Here is a 15,865-nt window from a genome sequence, read left to right on the forward strand (position 1 = left end):
GGGCAGTTTTCGGGTCCTTCCTCTCGGTCCTCTCAAAATTTGGGGTCGTTAAAACCGTTCTTGGGTAAATGTCAATGGTGTGGAGAACGTGGTCATGTGTTGTCTCAATGTTCTCAATTCACCCAACAATTTCCCTCTGCTCATCCTCCCTCTACTATTACAAAGTCCGATGCTCGCCGTTTTTCTACTCTACCTCAGGCTTATGCTACCAAGATTGCTCCTAATGCATCTACTCAAGATCCTAATACGTGGCTTCTCGACAGTGGTGCATCTCATCATTTCACCAATGACCTTGCTAATCTTTCCTTACACACTCCTTATGATGGCACTGAGGAGCTAATTGTGGGCGATGGTAAGCCTATTAGCATTGCTCATACAGGTTTTACTAAACTTAATGTCGCTTCTAATTCTCTTATGCTACACAATGTTTTACATGCTCCATCTATTTCTCGCAATATTATTTCTATTTCTCAATTTTGTACGGATAATAATGTTGTTGTTCAATTCTCATCTAATTCCTTTTGTGTGAAGGATATTCTATCGGGAAAGATTCAACTTCGAGGCCCACTTAAACAAGGCATCTATGAAATTCTATCTACATCACCGGTTGCATTTACCAATCATGTTACACCTACATATAATGTTTTACATCATAGATTTGGACATCCTTCATTTTCTATTCTAAAACAAATGTGTTCTAATATTGATATCTCTGTTTCTAAAGAACAAGCATGTACATGTATTTCGTGTAATGTGAATAGAATGCATAAATTGTCGTTTGCCATTTCCACTATTGCATCTACTGCACCTTTAGAATATATATGTACAGACTTGTGGACATCTCCTGTTGTGTCGTTTGATGGGTATAAATATTATTTGATATTTGTTGATCACTTTACTAAGTACATTTGGTTTTATCCCCTTCGACACAAATCCGACACTTAGGATGTTTTTATTCGTTTTAGGGCTTTAGTTGAAAAATATTTTGGCATGTCTATACATCACTTATATTCAGATAATGGCACTGAGTATCTCGCTTTAGAAGACATTCTTTCTTTAGATGGTATTACTTGGCTCACCACCCCTCCTCACACACTACAACATAATGGATGTTCCGAGCGACGTCATCGTCATATTTTTGAGATTGGTCTTTCCCTTCTACACCATGCTTCCATGCCTATTCTTTATTGGTCTCTTGCTTTTTCTACAGCTGTTTATCTCATCAATCACATGCCTACTCCTGTCTTGCAAAACATATCCCCTTTCACCAAGTTATTCTCTACAATGCCTATTTACACTAAACTAAAGTCTTTTGGTTGTTTGTGTTTCCCTTGGCTTAAGCCATACACTAGTCACAAATTAGACCCAAAGTCAATTGCTTGTGTTTTTGTTGGCTATTCTTCATCACAAAGTGCGTAATATTGTTTAGATCCTAAAATGAATCAAATATATGTTTCACAACATGTCAAGTTCATTGAAAATATATTTCCTTTTAGTACTCAAACACACACTTCTTCTCTTCCCTCTGCTGATATATGGTGTCCTATGGATATCATGATTCTCCCACCTTCGCCTCCATCCTCTACTATTCCTACTCAGCTTTCTGAGTCATCTTCCCCTTCCCCTATCTCTTCTTCTTCCTTTTCTTCTGATTTGTCTCCCAATTCTACTTCATGATCTTTATCTTCTCCACCACGACCATCATATAAAATGATCACTCGCCTAATAGATAACATTCGCAAACCTATAAATAAATTGAATCTTATGGCTCAATTAACTTCTTTGGAGACTACACCCAAGACTGTGACTCAAGCCCTTAAAGACCCCAAGTGGCGTCATGCAATGGATTCTGAGTTTAATGCTTTAATGAAGAATAGTACTTGGGATTTAGTTCCACCATGTTGTGCTGAGAATGTTATTAGTACCAAGTGGGTGTTCCGACTGAAACGTGATTCTAAGGGTTGTATTGTTCAACATAAGGCCCATCTTGTTGCTCGTGGTTTTGATCAACGAGAAGGATAGATTTTCATGAGACCTATAATCCTGTTATAAAACCTGCGACCATTCGTATTGTCTTAACTCTTGCTACTGTTAAAGGAAAGAAATTACGGCAACTAGATATCAATAATGCATTTCTTCAAGGTTGTTTGGATGATGATGTTTATGTTACTCAGCCTCTTGGATATATTGATGCTACTAACCCGCATTATGTGTGCAAATTAGAGAAGGCGCTTTATGGGCTTAAACAGGCTCCCCGGGCATGGTTTAAACAATTGAGTTCTTTTCTTCTCTCCATGGGTTTCAAGAATTCCATTTGTGATTCTTCTCTTTTCATTTATCTACATAATAATTTATGTATTTATGTATTGGTTTATGTTGATGACATAGTTGTTACGGCTAATGATGACATTGTTCTTGACAAGTTTATTATCAGGCTATCTTCTCGTTTTTCATTAAAAGATCTTGGTTAGCTATCTTACTTCCTTGGCGTTGTGGTTCAATACACTTCCCAAGGACTTGTTCTCAATCAACGACAATACATTCTTAATCTTCTTGTTAAAAGCAAAATGGTTCATGCTAAGCCTGCTGTTACACCACTTGCAGTTGATCCTCCTCTGACCAAAGTCGGTTCTCCATATTCCAATCCACCTGAGTATCGTGCTCTAATTGGCAGTCTACAATATCTTGGCATTACACGTCCCGATGTGGCTTTTGCTGTCAACAAATTAGCACAATATATGCAATCTCCTACCGATGATCATTGGAATGCTTTGAAACGATTTCTTCGGTATCTTGTGCGCACTATTGACTATGGCGTGATTCTCTGTAATAATTCTCCTCTTTCTCTTCATGCTTTTTCGGATGCGGATTGGGCTTGAGACAAAGATGATTATATCTCTACCTCAGCTTATATTGTGTACCTTGGCTCTAATCCTATATCATGGTCTTCTCGCAAACAACGCACTCGTGCACGCTCGTCTATGGAGGCTGAATATAGAGCGGTCGATTCCACCACCACTGAGCTTCTTTGGTTGAAGAATTTATTCATTGAAATCGGTCTACAAATCTCTTCTAAACCTGTTATTTATTGTGATAATTTGGGTGCTACATATGTTAGTGCTAACCCCGTCTTTCATTCTAAGATGAAACATTTTGGTCTAGACTATCATTTTGTTCGAGAAAATGTGCAAACTGGTTCTCTACGAGTTTTCTTTATCTCCACCCATGATCAAGTGGCTGACTTGTTAACTAAACCACTTCCTCGATTGTTATTTCAGAAGTTTGTTAGCAAAATTGGTCTTCTTCATCACAAGCCTATTTTGAGGGATGTAAACTCAATTACTTAATTATTTCTTGATTTGGTTTATTTTAGGATTATATAACAAACCCTCCTTGTAATTGTATATATACACATTACCCTCTCTAAGTAATAAGAACTTGAAGCTTTAAATTCTTTCACTCTCTATACTACGTCACCTACAGCTCATCAGCATCCTCTGCTTTTCTGTTTTATGAAGGAGTTTCAGTGATTAACATTGAGTTCAAGATAGGGGAAGGGGAGTGGACGATATAAGTGGTGGTCATCAGAATCAGGGAAAGGGAGGGAATGTGTGGTGATAACGGAGGGAGGAATGAATGGCTGTGACGGAGTATTGGAGGTCTAGCATCTTCACTGGGAATGGGAAAGGGAAAGGGAGGGAAAGGGAAAGGGAAAAGGGGTGGAGGTGAATTATCTTTTAATTTTCTTAATTTTACTTTTAAAATTTAGTATTTTTATTATTTATTTGTTTTTTTTCTTTAATTTTTTAAAAAGTTAACCTACAATTACAAGTTAAAAATTGAGCAACAATATTTTTGGTTAAGTGATATAAAAGTTGAGATTATTCATTATTAATCAATAGTTAAGATTATTATAGAAAAATGAAAAAATATTTAAATTATTATAAATAATTTTTTCAATTAATTTTTACCGATTAAAACTTATTTAAACTAATTAGTTTTGTTAGATTGTGAATAAAAACTTACTCCTACCCTTTTCTTAACCTATATTCTGATCTGACGGTCCTTGTATTAAGCTTGCCGTTAGCCAAATTTAATCTTTCAAGAACTACATACAACGTATTTAACTACAACTTGTCCAAATCATCACCACTTCCCTGTTTCTTCCTTCATTTCTATTTTCCTTCATTTGTGAGTTTTCTTTGTCTCTTAGTCTCCTTCCTTCTTTGTATTTCCTTCATTTTTTCTTCCTTCATTTCTATTTTGAATTTATTTTTGTTTGAATAAATGTCTCGAATTTGTGTAATTATTATTCCTTGTTTTTCATTTCTTTTAATTGTATATACACGGGCTTGAATCTGAAAAATGAAATTAATGGTCACAAAATCTTAAAACTACCTTATTTTGTATTGCAATGATGTAGAAATTAGATCATGCACAATATATGGTTGTGATTGTTCATCTTACAAATTTATTGGTATTGATTTATACATGTCATTATCTAGAAGTTTCTTTTGTGTTATTATTTATTTGAAGTTGTATACGATATTTATGAATAAAAGTTAATAAAAAATGAAATTTTTACTATTACAAGTTGTTTACATACGATCCTTTAAATTATGCTTAGGTGGAAGCCGAATGATATGAAAGTCAATATAATAGATATTGTGAGACTGTCTCTTTGTTAGACGACCTTAACACAAGGTGTTCATATGTTAATACAGTCTATATATAAAGACAGTCTTACAGTAAGACTGTCTTACACAAGAATTTGTGATAGTAGATTGCATGACATAATATCAATTATCAAGTTTGACGCAACAAATATTCTCTGAAATTAGTAGATTAGATCTTCTTTTTTTTTTTTTTTAATAATTTTTAATTTTATGCAGCCATCTGTTTTAGGGAAATTCTTATCTTGTTGTATGATTTGATTATGGGTGTAAGCAATCAAAGTTAAACAGCAATTTGGGTCTTAATCAGATGTCAATTTAAACCAATAACATGATGCTACTTATCACTGTTAGACTGTTTCATTAAAAAATTGGTAATGCAACTCTATTTCTTAATATAGTAATAATTGGATATGGATAATATTATAAATTTTTTTGGGAATTTTTATAAATATTAGCCACAATATTCTAAATTTTCTGGGATTTTCTGTATTAAAATTTTCACTCTGGTGTATAGATATGGAATCTGGGTTGAGCTTGTTCCCATTACACAAGTGTAAAATTCTTCACCTGGTATGTCTTTCTATATAAAGTACTTAACTTAGCAATATTTTTTTTGGAACGATGATTTCATTTGAAAATCAAAAATTGACCGAAATTCAGTCTTTGGCAAATTGAAAATAAAAATTAAAATTTGAATTTGAGTCAATTCCACCGTCTGTTTTAAAAATAGTTATAGTTAAGAATTTGAGAATGACTTTTCAAACCTTGTCATTTTGAATTCTTTCATTTATCATTTAATAGGTTAGGCATGCAGAAGGGATTCACAACATAGAAGGTGCTGAGAAGTATAAAAGATCTCCTGAGATGATTGATCCTTGCCTCTCACAGCTGGGATGGGAGCAGGTTTTAGTTTTGTTTGTGGCTTCATTCTTTACTATGTTTATGATTGAATTGAAACCTGCAAAATGGATTGAGTTTAAACAATAACATTACATAACCCCAATGTAATTTTGTCTGTCCCACCTGGGCGGGGATCAAAGGGTCGAATATGCACAACTTATCTTTGTGATGATAAAGATATTGTTTTCGATTGGGCCTTTATAGGAAACATCATCTGGAACTTCATTTAATAAACCATATTGTTAGAGTATAATATATACCCTAGGGCCGCAACCACTAGCTTAAGCTTCTGATTGAGTTGGTTTCTTGACATGGAATTAGAAGCCAGCGTGACAAGAGGTCATGGTTCGAATCTCAACCATCCTTTAAATTCAAGTGGAATATTTCAGATTAGGTTTGAGGATGGCCTATGCTGCATCCACACTTCTAGCCCAAAGAGCTCTTGTGTGAGGGGCGTGTTACTGTTAGGGTATATAACATATCCTGGAACCCCAATCCCCCAACTATTAGCTTAAGCTTTTAGTTGAGTTGGTTCCTAGATGCATTTTACTCTGATTCATTATAATTTAACAGATAATAGTTGGAAATGGGTAGAAAATTATACAGAATAAATATTATAAAGGGTGATTTTGTTAATTCATGTCTATTCTTGATCGTGAGCGAAGGAAGAACCTGACGACAAATTACGAAACCTATGAAGTTTATAGTTAAGACATTATGTTAAAGAGGAGTATATGTATATCCCGGTGTAAGATGATTCTCCGGCTAATTCACATTTAAAGCCCAAAAATGACAATAATTTGCTCTTTCGATTAGCGATTCTTAAGGAGCTTAGCCAATCACGTGACACTGATCTATCCTAAAGTTGCGACATTGTCCTTTTGTAGGCTGAGACTCTCAGAAAACATGTTTGTGCGAGTGGGCTGCTGCAGAGAATTGAGCTAGTCATTACCTCTCCTTTATTGAGGTAATCTAATTTCAATGAACATAAGCTATACTGAACATGCTAACAGAAAGCATCATCTTTTGTGTAACAAGTTAAAAATACTGTGTTTAGGACAATGCAAACTGCAGCTATCGTCTTTGGTGGGGATGCCGATAAGAATGGGATGAATGCATCCCCTTTAATGGTGCAAAATGCGAAGAACGACCATACAGAAATATCAAGTCGCAACTGCCCACCATTCGTAGCACACGAGCTCTGTCGAGAGCGCTTGGTAACTGTCTTCTTTGGTCTATATAATGTTTTCGTGACACATGATTCACTTAGCTCTAAGCAAGTTATGATGCAGGGAGTCAATACATGTGATAAGAGGCGAAGCATTAGTGAACAAAAGAATCTATTTCCAGCCATCGATTTCTCCCTCGTAAGCATGTTAGCTGTAGATTTCTAATTCATGAATTGTTTTCCATCCTGCCTCATGATCAGTGACACATAATTCGCTAGTTAGTTCGCCTTTTGAATTCACGATTCGCTCAAAATGGTTCAAAAATAGCCTAAAACCGACCATGATTCGTTTTTTCGATTTGCGATTCGGGAGGTGATCGATTAACGAATCATGTGATACTGCTCGTGATAGACACATTGATCAACTTTACACTATGAAAACATAGAATATGCATGCTTTTTTTTACTTCAATTTGGTTTCCACCCAGATAGAAAGTGATGAAGACAGCTTGTGGAATGCGGATGTTAGGGAGTCAGATGAGGAGCTTGCAGTGCGAGGAATGAAGTTTATGAACTGGTATGCAACCACTAGATTAGATCATTATATAGGTCAACTTAGGAGCCACAACATTTTTTAGAAATGAACCACAAACCACCGTGGGATCTGATTATCTGGGTGATGTTTCTTACTAGCTTGTTTATACTGTTAGAGTATATAACATATCTTGGGGCCTAAACCATTAGCTTAAGCTTATGCTTGAGGCCTTAGGATATGTGTTATATTCTAACACGCCCCCTCACACGAGAGCCCTTTGGGCTATAAGTGTGGATGCAGCACAAACCCTTTTCATATCTAACACTAGATATTCCACTTTATATGAGGGGTGGTTGAGATTCAACCTATGACCTCTTGTCACGCTGGTTTCTGCAACTCATATACTCTTCACTAGGGTCGTGCACGTACTGTTCCAGGATTTGGTATTTAGCTGTTAGATTATTCCTATACAATTCTTCAACTTACCTCTGAATACTGTGTCGAAACCTTGATTCTATGGCAAATGTAAGAATATTTTTGTTTTCTTTTGATCGAGGTAAGGCTGGAGAATCAAGCAAGGGTAAAGGCGGAATTAACCCTTCCTATAGGTGGTGTTTTCTGAACCACAAGGGTGAACGGAAAAACATTCAACCATGATTCTCAAGAGTACTTGAGCCTACACATGGACAAATACTCGGGTATGATATGAATAGTTTGTGGCATACAAATTGGTATGAGATATGGGGTAATAGAGGGAAGACTCGTTACGTACGAAAACTAAATTTTGCTTGGTATGTAGGGCTATTTGTCATAACATCTCCTATTCGGCTGTTCTGTTTTTGCCTGCTATCTTGAATGAGCAGTATGCAACATGTAAAAATATTCAGTTTTCTTGCAGGCTGTGGACTAGGAAGGAGAACGAGATAGCTATCGTCACCCACAGCGCATTTTTGTTTCAAACCCTGCCAGAGTTTGTTTACGATTGCCACCCATCGACAAAAAACGAGATTTGCACATTGTAAGTGTGCATCTTCCCATCTGCCTTGAGTGCCTCTAGTTTTCTGCCAGAAACAGTACATGATTTAAGTGACTCTCCAAGAAAGTAGACTTTAGGGAGGGGAAGACCGGGTGAGAATTGATCCAAGGAGTTTATCCGGGAAAAGTCGAGCTTGCTCCTTCTGAGACAAGATCTGATTCTCCAAGAAAGTAGAATTAAGCTTTGTTTTGCTATATAATGACATATTAACAACCAAGTTCTTCCAAGCTTTGTGCAGTTATACACAAATTGTTATAAGATGGTCTCATCGAGAAACGCGCCTAATACTTGGCTTATATAGTCCATCTAATATATGTTATAAGAATATAAACTCCTTGTTTGAGATTGTCTTACCAAGAGACAGTCTCTCACAAGAGTAGCTCTTAGTTATATTCATTATCAACTTTAATTGCTCTTTTACTAATTTAGATGCTTAAAATTTGTGCAGCTTTACAAATTCTGAACTTCGTTCTGTGGTTTTGGTAGACAGAAGGTGAGAACTAGTGTAACATAGTTTGCCAGCTAATTCGACTTTTGATTCACAGTTCGCTCAAAATGACGTAAAATAGCCTAAAGTTGACCATAATTCTCTTTTTTATATCTTCCATTTAGGATAAGATTAATGAATCATGTGACACGAGTGAGAATTGAGTGATGTTTCATTTCCACGTGTCAAAAAAACTATGTATATGGTTTTAGTTTCTAGCTAATGATCTTACATTGCAGTTTGAAAGGGGTACCTGCAACAAACTATCCAAGAAGAATTCCTTTTGGACTTGACTCACCAAGTGATGACCTTGTAAATGCAAAACAAGAATCTCAAGACGATTCGTTTCAAGAGAACGGTAGAGGAAACCGAGAATAGAATAATATTAGGTTTTGTCAGCGATTCGTTTAACCATGGCAGATTGTATTTAGTCGTGTCAAAAACGATTGATTGAGTTGTTTTGGATCCATTTGATTTGAGTGTTTGAGACATCGGGTCGATTCATTTAAGGATATTAGTGCTTATGAGTATGTTGTGCACCACTTATAATGATGACTTCCTTCTATCTATTTGTAAGAATAATCTCGAGTTCCTTCTAAGGACGGTTATGGTATTGATTTTTGACTTAGATAATGGAATGAATTAAGGCAAATTTAAATAGAAAATTTTATTGTTTGGTATAAATAGAAAATTTAAATCATTTTATTTTTTTTTGGGTTAATTATTACCCTTGTTTTGATTCCCTTATTTTCTAAGAATAATAAGTAGAAAGGAAATCATTTTAGTATTTTCCTTACCATAATAATATCAAACAACCAATAAGTTCATGGGATATTTTAGTATGTTCAATATGTTTGACTGTACAGTTTAAACCCCACTCTAAATGAGAGCCAGACACTTAATAACATTAGGATAATAAAAATTATTAGAGTTTTCATTTTATCCGAGTAAATATAACTGCCTCTTTTATGCATAAAACTTCTAATACTTAATAAATTTTATGTTAATTAACCTACTAAATAAATCCTTATGTTACAACTTATTTAAAACTTGATGGAACATCTGTTGTTCATTTAATTTTTTTTCTTCTGGTTTAATTTATTATCAAGTCATGAGATTAAAACTCGTTTTTTAATTACATAACATTTTGACTGATTTTTTTCACTATGGAATATGGTATCCTTCAAGTACTTCTTGTTAATGCAAAAGGAATCAGACGAACCAATTTGTTTGGTAAGACTTCCTTCTTACTAACACATTAAATTTTATGAAAATTTTTAAGTAAAAATTCATTTTTATTATCACTATTAAATTGATATTGATTATCAATCCCTTATTGTTCTTTTGGTAATTTGGTTTTAAATAGTGGGAATTGTATTGTTAATGAAAAATTTAGTGTATTTTTGATAGGAGAATATCTTTACAAGTTTAATGATCATACTTGTTTTATTTCGGTCATTTTATTTTCTTTATAAAATTCATTCTTAATTTCTTATACATTATTATTTGTAGAGGTCGTATTAGGTGGTAATGAAAAACTGTAAAATAAAAAATTTATGATCAATTTTTTTTCATTATCATGGACATGACATGGTATATTTCCTAAAAACTTATGCTAAAAACTTATGCTACAATTCTTAATTTCTTGTTTAATCATAATGATTTGATTATATGCTCATAGGTAACCCATCCTATTATGTGTTGATACAATGTGGTACTGAAATAAGGAGGAGCAAAACTACTAAAGGTGCTTGTCCAAAATAAGTCGAGGTTTATTATATATATTATTATTTGATTATGGGATATTTGGCAAAATGGTTCACTGGACAATTTTAATTTATTTAGGTGCAAATAAATGGTTAAATAGTCAAATCATCTAATTTTAGTATTTGATAAATTAGCTAGTTAGAACAACTTAATTTTACGAATCTACGAATTACAACAAGCTAAACTTCTCCTATTAGAATGTTTAAAATTAGCTAGTGAAATAAGTTTATCAGCTGAGCAAATTAATTACGTCTATCAGTTACTATTAACCATTTGCCAAACACACTTATTAGATTTTTTATATGTGTAACTCAAGTTTGAAAATTGCAGGTTATCGCCATAAAGCATTTTGGAATCAAAAATTTGAATTTGAGTTCCCATTTTCTGAGTGGAAGAATTTAAGTCATCTTGAAATTAGTATAATGGATGATGAGTCTTCTAATGACACGGGATTTATTGGTCGTGCTATGTAAGTAATTATACACAAAATAAACAAATTCATTAGTATGATAAAGTCTTGAGTTTTCAATTGAGCTATTATGATTTATTGTTAGCGACTGCCTCACGATGAGACTGTTAAATTAGGCTGAACTTATTGTGAATGCCAGCATATTAACGGGGGACACAAGTGTACACACTTCATAAGCCAAGGAAATATATACCATCCCAAACCCATATGATGGGAAGAAGGTCTCTAATAGCTTATAAAGCGTGCACACCATTTTTAATTTATCGATGTGGTATAACTCATCCCAACACCCCCCTCACATGCGAACCCCCGTCAAGTTCGCATGTGGGAGTAATCAATTAGGGTAGGAACGCCATTCTTTTCGAACCTACCATTTTTTAAATTATTGATCGAACCATCGGCTCGGATAGCATGTGAAATTAGGCTGGACTTATTGTGAATGCCAGCATATTAACGGGGGACACAAGTGCACACACTTTATAAGCCAAGGAAATATATACCATCCCAAAACCATATGGCCATAGGAAGAAGGTCTCTAATAGCTTATAAAGCGTGTACATCATTTTCAATTTATCGATGTGGGAAAACTCATCCCAACAGAGACAACCTTAAAACAAGAAGCTTATACTCTTATAAAATTTCTATGTATTAGTTTGATTATTTGACCCATGCATGAGGCATATCTCACATTGAGACCGTCTCATATAATAATTTGTATTTTTAATTTTATTTTACAAATTCTTAAATGAGATGGTCTCAGGGAAATACCATTTCTATTGGGCTGAGCAATGTACATTTAATGCGTTAAGGTGATCACTTACAATTTTAATTAAAGTGATCAATTACAGAATAATTATATTAGCACATTTCATTAAAAAAAAAAAAAAAAAAAAAAAAGCTAATTTTTTTTATGATGCAGAATTTATCTTGGTGGGCTTGTTGTAGAAATGAATGATAGAGAAGTGATTGAAGTACATCCTTGTCCATATAATGTAGTGCTTGAGGACACTACCTACAAAGGACAAATCAAGATTGGAATAAATTTGCAGAGAAAAATGCACAAAGAAATTAGAAGACAGACTGCACAGATTGTGGAAACAAGACATAATTTTTATAGCCGTTTGTTTAGAATTTTGAAGGTTTCATGGTGGAGAGCACTTTTTTCATGTAACTAATTTTGAAGCACATAAATTAACTAAGACTGGATTTACCACTAGAAATTGAATATATTTATTACATACTTTTACATATTACTATATAAGTATAAGAAGCTCGAGCGACTACTCATTTTGCCCATATCTCTAAAACATATTTGAATTTAATTGGATATTTTTATTGTGAATTTTATCTAGTATTAATATATTTGTTATGTACTCCTAAATTTTACAACCAATCATAAAGATAAAAAATGAATTAAGTAAAACAAAAATATTATTTTTTGGATAAGAATATTACAAAATCATAAAATAACTTGCTTTTTTAAAAATTAATTTTCATGTTTTTTTATCCATTACAATTTTTCCATTATATTTTTGATGAATCATACTTATACAGTCATACATTTACACTACGTCAATACGATAAAAGAAAATGTATTCCATTCTATTACAACAATTTGATTTTAATTTTTGTCTTGGCTGACAATAATTCTTGATATTAATGTTAATTATATTAACATACAACAAATGAATAAAAATTCTCAAATAAGACGGTTTTACAGTGAGAACTGATTTAATATAATATTTATTGTCTTAAAATAATTATTTATAACATTACAACGTGAATCTTATAATAAAACGATCTTGTAGTAAGACGATGTCAGACGGTCTAACATACTGAAAAACCAATCTTAGATCAGGGCAAAACATACAATTTTTGAAAAATTAGTTTATTATTTAATTGCAACAGCCAACAAATGTCTCCTTACAACATTTTAGAATGTATTCCCAAAATATTGCAAACTTATAAACTAATTCCCACTTTCCTTAAAATGGGAAACTATTTCCCACTTTACCGTCCACGTAGGATAGGTGTGGGAAATATTTTTTTTTTATTTTAAATATAACCGCTACATGAAATGGCGGTTTTGTTTAGGGATCTGAACTAAACCGCTACTTGAAATGGCGTTTTGTGGATTTTTAATTTTTTTAAAAAAAAAAAAATTAATATTGAGTAAACCGCCACTTGAAGTGGCGGTTTGGTAGCAGTACAAAACAACAACCAATAGCTTCCTTCGAGCATTTCATTTTGCTCTTTCCTTCTTGCTGTCGATATTAGGTTAAAAAAAAATTTCTTCACTCTCATTTACTTCAAATTTACAATTCCTCTCATTCAACTAAGCTAATCAACTACAATCCCATCTTCTCCTTGTGTACTAGTTCATTTTCATCCTCATTTAAGGTACGAATAAAACCCTAATTTTTTTTCAATATGTAAATTGTTTTTTTGTTCATTATTGTTTTGAATTGAAGTTATAAAAACGCTAATTGTTTGTTACATTCTATTGTTTTCATGATTTAAGCTTACGTTTTACACATTTGTAGTTGAATTTTAGGATTTGTTTTGTATGCATATAAAGTGTTTGATGAAATGCTTCAATGAAAGTTTATTACTTTGTAGGGTTAGTTTAATGGTTTTTGTATATATTCATGGTATTTTTAGCTTTTATATTTGAAATGAACCTTCTAATAAGTGTTCTAATACCTTAATATCATAAATTCTTGTATTCAAATTTACACTTTCCTTTTTCACAATCAACAATTAAGTGTATGTGAAATCACATGGAAAACATGTTTATATTTGTAGAATATGGATCATTATCCCGTTATAGTGTATTGGGGTAGGGAAGTAAGTTATACTGGATCCGATGTTGGGTATAATGGAGGATTAAATACAGTGATGTTTATCCATCGTCAAAATACGACTTTTGAGGTGTTTGTTAGCAAAGTCTATGATGTAATTGGTTGTGATCGCAACTCATTTATGTTAAAAATGGAGATGAAATACCCGGTGACTGGGAAAAATGTGTTAGTCCCGATTAAGAATGATGAAAGCATAAGTGCTCTTGCTTATGCGGCATCACAGGCCCCTGGAACGGCAATGGAGGTTTATGTTGAATTGGTTGCAATTTTGGATAATGTGAGAGAAGTCATGACTAGCATGGAACTTCTAGAATCGGGTCCTAGTGTATGCCATGATACATTCACAGAAATGTTAAGTAACCCAAATTACGTTAATGAGCACTTGGATGAGTTTACCTCTCCAACTCATTCACGTGGCATTGGTGGTGGTGTAATGAACACCTTTTCCACGAGTCACTTGGGTAGGCTTAATGCGAACGAGGTTGACTCTTTAGATCAGGAGGATGAGCATATTGATTCTGATTCAGAAGAGGATGATGAAAGAAGAGAAGCTCTAGATGCAGCGATTAGAGATGGTGCTCCATCTCAAGATTGGCTTAGAATTGATGAGGTTGATCAAAGATTGATTGATGCATGGATGACCTAGACATGTGTATGCGAAGAAACCAACTGATACGATTGATAAGAATGCTGAAAAAGCACGCTTTCATGATGTTAGGATATATGACACAGTGCGTAGGATATTTGAGGTCACCACTGGTTATGGCAATAGGATAGCAGGAAAAGGTGGAAAATCCTACATGGTTGACCTCACAGCAACATCATGCACATGTCGGAAACCAACCATCTTCAAGTTACCGTGCTCACATGTTCTTGCAGTATGTCGAGCTCGTAACATATCGTACGATGCTTTTGTGGACCCTTCATTTCGCACTACAAAATACGTATCGACATATAAGAAGACTTTCATTCTCGTTCCAGACATGTTCACCTGCGATCCTTTGAATGGTCCTACAGTTGTTCCAGATCCCTTAACAAAGCGTGGAAAGGGTCGTCCGCGATCAACTCGTATACGGAACGAAATGGATGCACCGTTGACGCGTCCTCATAACACGTGTAGCTTTTGTGGATTTAGTGGTCATAATAAGAAAACATGCCCTCGAAGGTCAAGAAAGTATGTTTTTTTTAAAAATTTTGTAATAACATGTTGAATCTGATAATATTTATATGATTTTTAAAACACTTATGTATGTAACAGCGATCATGGCGATGCCGGGCCCAGTTGATCCATCAGTGCTTACGCTTCAGGCGACACACAGGATCATCACATATCAGCGTGCTAGTCAACAATGAGCTCCTGCTCTTAATGTCATTGCGGAGGTTGATCATCCACCGGTGCGCAAAACAAAAGGGGCCGGGGGTTGTAGTTTGAAAAATTTTGTATATTCTTATATGACTTGAACTTCTTGTATGACTTTCCATAATTGTAATATATCTTTGCATTATTTTCAAAATTAATTTTTTCAAATCAAGCCGGTTCGTAATTGATTATTATGGAATAGATGGTATTGAACTAGTTTAATGCATGTTGCGTTCACTATTTTAAAATGAAAGAAAAAAAAAATTCAGGCCACAAGCAAACCGCCACATGAAGTGGCGGTTTACCAGGGACCAAACCGCCACTTGAGATGGCAGTTTGCTGCTGAAGACAAACCGCCATCTCAAGTGGCGGTTTTGTCTGAAAAAAAAAACAAATTTCCACGTGGACGGTATTGTGGGAAATATTTTCCCACATAATGCAAAGTGGGAATTATTTTTTTTTTAGCCATAATATGGGAAAAGATTCAACATTTTACCCCATACATTTCACATGAATCCATTTCGATTTAAGAGAAAGCTAGTAAAACGCATTACATAAGAGTGAGCACTTCACTAAACTAAATTAGCATATTAATTATTTTCTGTT

The 15,865-nt window shown here is 34.1% G+C and overlaps 2 protein-coding genes across 4 annotated transcripts; both read left to right on the forward strand.

The window, feature by feature from the left end:
* The first annotated feature begins 3,985 nt into the window (after positions 1–3,985).
* On the forward strand, positions 3,986–9,467 carry LOC130806181 (phosphoglycerate mutase-like protein 1). 3 transcript variants are annotated; one of them, XM_057671143.1, is made up of 10 exons: positions 3,986–4,191; positions 5,191–5,246; positions 5,478–5,579; positions 6,464–6,543; positions 6,634–6,793; positions 6,869–6,943; positions 7,233–7,321; positions 8,178–8,297; positions 8,764–8,808; positions 9,042–9,467. In XM_057671143.1, the coding sequence occupies exons 2-10, from the start codon at positions 5,193–5,195 to the stop codon at positions 9,178–9,180; spliced, it is 864 nt and encodes a 287-aa protein (XP_057527126.1). In that variant the 5' UTR covers positions 3,986–4,191; positions 5,191–5,192; the 3' UTR covers positions 9,181–9,467. The 3 variants fall into 3 exon arrangements, with proteins under 3 accessions (XP_057527126.1, XP_057527127.1, XP_057527128.1); XM_057671144.1 differs by having other exon boundaries at positions 4,174–5,047; XM_057671145.1 differs by lacking the exon at positions 3,986–4,191 and having other exon boundaries at positions 4,203–5,246.
* A 501-nt stretch (positions 9,468–9,968) lies between these two features.
* Positions 9,969–12,213, forward strand: LOC130805774 (uncharacterized). The gene is made up of 4 exons (XM_057670560.1): positions 9,969–10,035; positions 10,484–10,549; positions 10,900–11,038; positions 11,958–12,213. The coding sequence occupies exons 1-4, from the start codon at positions 9,969–9,971 to the stop codon at positions 12,211–12,213; spliced, it is 528 nt and encodes a 175-aa protein (XP_057526543.1).
* The last annotated feature ends 3,652 nt before the right edge of the window (positions 12,214–15,865 follow it).

The sequence above is a fragment of the Amaranthus tricolor genome, chromosome 2, assembly GCF_026212465.1.
Source record: "Amaranthus tricolor cultivar Red isolate AtriRed21 chromosome 2, ASM2621246v1, whole genome shotgun sequence".
NCBI lineage: Eukaryota > Viridiplantae > Streptophyta > Magnoliopsida > Caryophyllales > Amaranthaceae > Amaranthus > Amaranthus tricolor.